The sequence below is a fragment of the Triticum aestivum genome, chromosome 2B, assembly GCF_018294505.1.
Source record: "Triticum aestivum cultivar Chinese Spring chromosome 2B, IWGSC CS RefSeq v2.1, whole genome shotgun sequence".
Classification (NCBI taxonomy): Eukaryota; Viridiplantae; Streptophyta; class Magnoliopsida; order Poales; family Poaceae; genus Triticum; species Triticum aestivum.
In genome coordinates, this window is record NC_057798.1 from 57,595,172 (window position 1) to 57,602,217 (window position 7,046).

Below are 7,046 nucleotides of genomic sequence, written 5' to 3' on the forward strand. Positions count from 1 at the left end.
CTCCTCCCACTAAACGCACATCGTCAAAAGGGCTGAAATAAAGCTAGAAAAATGCAAGCACTAGTGTCAAATTTAATACTTGAACCCTGGTGGGCTGGGGATATCAGTGTAAAATTGTCTAGAGATGCTGGACGGAGAAAGAATTGTGGTCGAGAGAGAGAAATGAAACAAAATACATGCGTTGCAGATAAGATTGTCTAGAGATAGGGAGAAAGAATTGTGGTCGAGAGAGAGAAATGTGGCAAAATGGAACAATGCAACCACATTTACAAATGACGTGGAGTAATGGATCACCTTTAATTCCTTACAGCCAGAGTGGAACATGCTCGATCTTGGGAACACGAAAAGCACACAAAGACCAGACACCTTGCAGGAAGTCTCTTGGAAGGAGGTCGCAGAAGAGAAACCAGCAGACGAAGCAAGGTACTCCTCCGTACTAGCTTAGCTACCACCTTTCGGTTGCGTGGGTCGAGGAGGAAGGGACACGATGCCGCGGTTGTACAGCCATCCGGTGGTGCACCCCCACCCGGTGGTGGTGGCGGCGCCGCCAGCGCAGTGGCAGGCGGCAGCGCCGGCGGCAGAGGCGGCGCAGGGTGACGGGGCGAACGGGGACGGGAACGCGCCGCCTGGGGTCATTATGAGGAACAGGGGGAAGCGGTGCCGGCCCGGGATGCGCCTCGCACAGGCCGCCTTCGCGGCCGCCGCGGTCGCCGCCATGGCGTCCACCCACGGATTCGCCTCCGTCACCGCGTTCCGGTGCGTCCTCTCCTCCTACTCTCTCCCTTCTGCTCTCCTGCTCCGCGATTTTCTTCCTACGGTCTCAGTTTTATTTCAGAACCAATTTGCAGTAGCTAAATCGTCTACCTGGCAGTCGGCTTTCAGTTAATTTTTCAGGGGTTATTCTTCATTGTGAGGGTTATGTATGAACGACTGCATTAGCCAAAATTTCCAGCGTCTCTCCTCTTTCAGATACAAGTTTGCACTGGAAATTATGATTGTGTCCTCGAGAAATGTTCGTATCTGTTCGTCCAAATTTTCAATTAGCTTGGCAGCCTGAACCTCGCAAAAAAAAAAAACTTGGCAGCCTGAAAGAGGCAGTACGATCAGATGGTCGCTTGATCATGTTCCCTGTGATGTTTTCTCACTTGTCTTTTTTGGACACAACAATGTTTAGCTTGAGATTTTTTCTGACCATAAATCCATAGTCATAAGCATTTTCTGCAAAAATCAGGAGTTTGATCTTCACATGGTTTTTTTGTTTGGACAATTCACATGACATATTTATCTAGGCATTCAGCAAAAAGCATTTTGTTGAGTACGCTCATAAGTTTTTTTCACATTTTGGTTACCAGAACTCAGGATAGTATGATTGTAATTGAACAATTGTGTGCATACATTTCCTTCCTTGAGGAAAACATTTGAAGATCTACATTCAGTATTGGGAGTAGTATATATCAGCACGAAACAAGTACTAGCTAGTATGGTACATTATCTTTTTAGTGCCGTAAATTGACGGTTTTTCACTTTGGATGCTGCTGTTAGAACTCGAAATCCGGGATTTTTCTCCCTTCTGTAGATGAACTTATTGTTGTTCTTTTGAGCAGCTACCTCGTAGTAGCAGCAACTGTGCAATGCCTGTGGAGCCTCGTTGTGGCCATTGTGGATCTCTATGCACTTCTTTTCAAACGTTCCTTCCGAAATGCCCGAGCTTTCAGCATGCTTGCCCTTGGGGACTGGGTAAGTCATGTTTTCTCAGGCACCTCAAACAAACAACCGCCTGTCATTACTTGTGTTTTGAATAGGCAAAGAATCATCTATAGGTCATGTCTATCTTTCAAAAACAATAATTTGGTTTTTGACCCTGATGTTTTCTCCGTAGGTTACAGGAGTAATGATCTTCAGCGCAGCGTGTGGATCAGCAGGCATCACTGTTCTCCTTGACAATGATCTCAGATCTTGCCTGGGAAATCACTGTCCAAGCTTCATGACTGCTACCGCCATGGCTTTCTTGTGCTGGTTTGTTCGTGTACCGTCCGGTATCGCGAGCCTTTGGTGGGCGGTCTACGAAATACAAAGATCCTAGTTTGTGAAACAAGACTCGGGCTGTTTGCGCAACCAGATCCCTTTGTGACCAAACTGGGGACACATCATAGCGCAGCTAACTATACTACGTCCAGGAAGCAAATTGGAAGGGAGTAGCTAGGTGTTGGAAAGTGTGGCTGAGCAGCTTGCTTTTTTTGCTTTGAGGATAGTCCTGATGGTTGTGTTCTGGGGTTACTGCTTGCTATATCAGTTTTATATTGCTACTACTCATATAGTATCTTATTATCGATATCTAGATCTAATAGGTCCTGATATTACTCACATAGTGTGGCTGTGACCTACGATTGCCAAATTATCTGTTGTTTCAGGAGGCCCTTGATTTGTCGAGTTTTTTCTATGTTAGTGTCGATAGATGGCTTCGGTTTTGATTGAAAACCATTTTTCATGGCACTTGCATTGCTTTTACTATAGTAATGGCCTGAACAACCGAGAGTAGTGTGAAACTCATCTTGGACAACGTCAAGACGTCGATCGGCTAAAAGCCTAAACTGAGAAGAAATTGGGATATCAACAAACGTGAAGCAATTAACAATGATGTAAGTTGTGCAACAAGCAGTACAGATGGTTCACTTCCCTAAGAGTACATATAAATAGCATTTAAGTTTTCCCTGGAGAAGTGCAAGTTTCCATATTGGAAAGTAACTGGGATTGGCACCATACTGCATCAGTCAGAATTTCATGCCCTAGAAACACACTGCCACAAACTGAAAAAAAGTTATGTGTATTCACTCTCGCTTATGTGTGAAGAGATAAGAGGCCTGTGAAGAAAAATAAAATTAAAGATTACACAAGATTCACATTCGATGTTCAATTCATCTGATATAATCCAGGTTTGGTTTCAAAGAAGTTCTTGACTTTGCATTAGCAGTCAAGCTCATATCGAAATTGCTTATTCGAAGAATCTGATATAAGCCAGGTCTGATGTTGCAAATCTTGCACACAACAGTATCCCAATAATTCTTCATATGGTCCTATCACATCTTCTATTCTGTAGCTTCCTTCTAAATACATGAGTAACTAACAACAGCTTCAGCAAGAAGTAGAGCATGGCATGTCATTCAGGGTAAACCTCGTAGCAGAAGTAGTTACAGGTTGTTTGGGAGCAGACCGACAAACGGCCACCCACACTATACAAGACTGTTACTAGGTTTCCCTATAATCATCCCGGAGGAAGTTTTTGTCGAGCGAGCGAACTCGCATAGTTTGTTCACTTGCGGTAAAGAATGTCACAATGGCCATGCCGACACAGTAAGGCCAGCATGGGTGTGCCATCAGATGATAGCAAGTCAGCATCATAGCTTCCCTGCTTCAGCGGTATAGGAGCTGTGCTCGAAGAAAGGTAGCTCGGAGTCAAACGGAGAGGGCCCTTCTCCAAGTCAGACTCATGGAAGAAATCGAGGTGCTTCACTAACACACCTCGATCAGTCGAACTCTTGTCCACGACTTCAACACGCAACGGTATGCCGAGTGCATACGTTAAAGCCCTCATTTGTGTAGTGGTAGCTTCAGCATCCAGGGATCGCACCGCTTTCCAACAGAACTGTTATCACAACCATATATGTGGAATAATGGTGAGTGTAATCTGTCAGTGCTAAACGTAGTATTAGCTATCTTTATATCGTAAATCACAGAAAATTGACTAGTGGGAAACTTTATTTCTGAGTTCAAATGTTTATCCAGAGAGAAAGATAATTAGTATGCCAAGTCTCAAGGACAAAGAGGGCAAGATAATCCATCTGTAGTACAGTATACCAAGAATGATATCCGAGGATAATACGAGGGAGCAGAAATTCTACCTGGAGGACATTCAAATTTTTAGGGATAGATTGCTTGTAGAACTCGTCTGTACGGATTTCTGTCTCAGTAAGCAACCTAAGGAGAGAAATAACTGGCAAAAACATGTTATATACAGAACAAATAGACAAACAACACATCCTAAACAAGGATCGATATCCTTACTCCTGCCTGAAAACGACTCCTGCAGGCTTCTCTGGTACAGCCATTCAGAAGTACAGCTACAAAAGACAACAGAACTTGTTTGTAAACAAAAATATAACTAACACGAAATGAAGGTATCTTAAATATATCGTCAAGACCTTTCTATGAATATCAAGTTAAAACATACACATACCCTGCTGCAATGACATTGAGAACCTCATTGAGCTCCTGAAACAAAGTGGAGACACTAGGTTATGTATCTAATTTAAGCTGTATCATGAAGAGAATGTCAAAGTGGTACAGGAGTCCATCCCTCTTCCAGAAGCAGTGGCGAAAAAATATCATATAAACCCAGCCAAAGATCATGCTGATTGATACGTAATGCTCAATTATGTTCATAGTGAATTTGGTGTTCGCAGCAAGCACTTATAGCTGTTAGATAGTGGCATAGTGCCCACAATTAAGCGAAAATTTGAAATCAAAACAACAATCATCAAGAACAACATAAAACATGGCAAACTGAAAATTTAATACAACTGTGAAGGAATGAAACATTCTAGTGCCCTACCCATGTAGTTGTCCTGCACTCTGCATCATCTTATCCATCTGTTATTTTCTTTAAGGCATTGTTCAGTCTGTTTTAAGGCATTGTTTTATGTATGTAATTATTTTTTACATAAATGGAGAAGGAGATAAGGGGGGAAAATGTTTATGCTTCTGTAAGCTAGTACAGTACTTACAGAAACAACACTTGAGAAGTATTCTTCAGGATCTATTGAGAAGTCTGCTTTGTGCCACACAAGACAAGAGAATCTACCTTTAGACATTTCCAAACATTCCATAAGACGAGTAACCTCAGCTTGTTTATCTTGCATCTGTCGAAGGATCTCCTGTAGACAAGCCTATTTGTATTACATTTCCATGCAGATCAAGAAAGGAATACCATCATCATGATTAAGTAAACTGAAACAGTTACCATGTAGGAGAACATAAAAGCTCTGTAAAAACAGCTGCCATCTTGGCGAGTTCTTCTGAAGAGCACATAATGCTTACTGAGAATCTATGTAAGAAAATGATTTTCAGATATGCACAACAAACTAAATCATGACAATGCTTAGCATGAAATTAGCTGAAGGCAGACAAACCTTCATCTTTTCCTGGATGATGGAATTATCTGGAGATTCACGAACCAATTCCGAGAGTTGTTCCTGCAATAACAAGAATAAGAATCACAAAAGGTAGCATTAAGGTATGATGGATGATATGCAGTCCTCTAACTTGAGCATGGATTTGGAATAGTAATGCTGATGAAGCAAAATTGTTTTTATGGTTTTCACACATGGAAAAAAACTGAGGATTTCATGGTAAGAGAACTTCTGTTTCAAGAAAGAAGAAATTATAAGGTGCAAAATATTGATTACAATTCACAGTGATATTCATTTAACATCTGCCGACATCATAGTACTTTCCACTGTTTAATTGCTAAATACAACATCTAAGAAATTGTATGCTGAAAGAATAAACAAACACATAACGACTGGGGCACTAAACAAGCTTACTGTGGAAATGATTGAGAATGTAACTCCCAAATATCATGGGATAGTCAATTGGCAAAAAACTGAATATCTTGTGATAGTCTACGGTAAAAGGACGTATGGGAGGTCAGGTACACTCAGGTGGTCTGAAACTGAACCGAGCACGAAAAAGAGAATTTATTGCTTTACAGAGTGCATTCACTTCATGGTTGAAGAGCTTACATCATCTAAGATTGCAATTGCTCAATACAACATCTAAGATTATATACTAAAACAGTAAGCAAACACAGAACGACTGGGGCACTGAACAAGTTTACTGAGGAAATGTTTGAGAATGTAACTCCCAAATATTATGTGATAGTCAATTGGCAAAAAAAAATTGAATATCTTGTAATAGTCTATGGTAATAAGACATTCGGGCGTTCAGGTACGCTCAGGTGCAGTCCCTGCTCAGGTGGTCTGAAATTGATCCGAGCACAAGAAAGAGAATTTACTCCATTATAGAGGGCATTCACTTCATCGTTGAAGAGTTTAAAAAACTCTAAGGTACAGCATTCTCACCTGAGGTCCTAATGCTGTCGGACGAGCATGTCGACACCCGAAACCACCAGTGAGGGCATGGTCCGTTCTCCCATCTGAGCAGTAGAAAGAATAAGTTGCAATGAAATGATATCATCAGTTATGTTTCCTCATCACTCATGAAGAGTATAGAGAGGAAGTTACCAGGACGTGACCCCCCGAGCTCCCCTTCCGAATCCTGATCATCCTCTTCTTCCTCCCCTGAATGTTCATCATCTCCTAGCTCCCCTTCTTCCAGCTCCACCTAGAAAATGGTAGAGCATTCCTTGTATAAGAGGAATTTTCCAGCACAAATGGAGTGAACAGGGAATACCAGAACATCCTTCTTGGGTTACCAAGTTCAGCTGATTGTACCACAATTTTGGGTCAAATTAGAAAATCCCACACATCCCCACTAACTGCAAGGACTTCCAGAAGGGTCCGCGCCTATATCAAACTAATCCATTGGAGGAACCTACGAACGCGGCCGATGCTACAGCCAAGAACTCATCCCCCCAGGAACTGACCACCGCGCCCGATCCGACAGCCAGCCAAGAACTCGTATCCCCCGCAAACTGGGCGCAAGAACAGGGCAAGAACACCCAATTTCGCCGACCGGACCAGATTCTGCCGAAAAGATCGCCGAGCAATCGCAACCCAAGATGGTACAAGGCGCTGAGAACTCACCGGATCCTTGTCGGCGGGAGGCGGCGGGGACCCTGGAGGCTGAAGCGGGGACGGTGAGGTGGGAAGCCCCGTCTGGTCGCGAGAGGGAGACTGCGCGGGCGGTGGCGGTGCTGCCGGCAACCGTGGGGCCTTCGTCGGTCTAGCATCGCCGCCGCCGCTGTCGTCTCCGGTGCTTCCCGCGCTGGATGGCTGGGCCAAGTCATCGTATTCTCTCTTCGGGCCCAT

General features: G+C 43.3%; 2 protein-coding genes across 2 annotated transcripts; one reads left to right on the forward strand and one right to left on the reverse strand.

The window, feature by feature from the left end:
• Nucleotides 1–365: 365 nt before the first annotated feature.
• On the forward strand, nt 366–2,417 carry LOC123040402 (CASP-like protein 5A3). The gene is made up of 3 exons (XM_044463257.1): nt 366–756; nt 1,605–1,737; nt 1,880–2,417. The coding sequence occupies exons 1-3, from the start codon at nt 488–490 to the stop codon at nt 2,081–2,083; spliced, it is 606 nt and encodes a 201-aa protein (XP_044319192.1). The 5' UTR covers nt 366–487; the 3' UTR covers nt 2,084–2,417.
• A 555-nt stretch (nt 2,418–2,972) lies between these two features.
• LOC123038950 (OVARIAN TUMOR DOMAIN-containing deubiquitinating enzyme 1) lies at nt 2,973–7,046 on the reverse strand. The gene is made up of 10 exons (XM_044462316.1): nt 6,822–7,046; nt 6,300–6,399; nt 6,138–6,211; nt 5,187–5,249; nt 5,018–5,101; nt 4,782–4,931; nt 4,235–4,269; nt 4,063–4,118; nt 3,900–3,991; nt 2,973–3,643 (listed from the first exon to the last, which is right to left on the reverse strand). The coding sequence occupies exons 1-10, from the start codon at nt 7,044–7,046 to the stop codon at nt 3,311–3,313; spliced, it is 1,212 nt and encodes a 403-aa protein (XP_044318251.1). The 3' UTR covers nt 2,973–3,310.

Excerpts from the sequence above, each read along its gene's own strand:
- LOC123038950 (XM_044462316.1), bottom strand. The coding sequence starts at position 7,046 with ATGGGCCCGAAGAGAGAATACGATGACTTGGCCCAGCCATCCAGCGCG. Across the intron at positions 4,119-4,234 it reads CTCAATGTCATTGCAGCAGG|CTGTACTTCTGAATGGCTGT; the intron begins GTATGTGTATGT and ends TGTCTTTTGTAG. Across the intron at positions 3,992-4,062 it reads GGAGTCGTTTTCAGGCAGGA|TTATTTCTCTCCTTAGGTTG; the intron begins GTAAGGATATCG and ends TGTTTTTGCCAG.
- LOC123040402 (XM_044463257.1), top strand. The coding sequence starts at position 488 with ATGCCGCGGTTGTACAGCCATCCGGTGGTGCACCCCCACCCGGTGGTG. Across the intron at positions 757-1,604 it reads GCCTCCGTCACCGCGTTCCG|CTACCTCGTAGTAGCAGCAA; the intron begins GTGCGTCCTCTC and ends TCTTTTGAGCAG. Across the intron at positions 1,738-1,879 it reads TGCTTGCCCTTGGGGACTGG|GTTACAGGAGTAATGATCTT; the intron begins GTAAGTCATGTT and ends TTTTCTCCGTAG.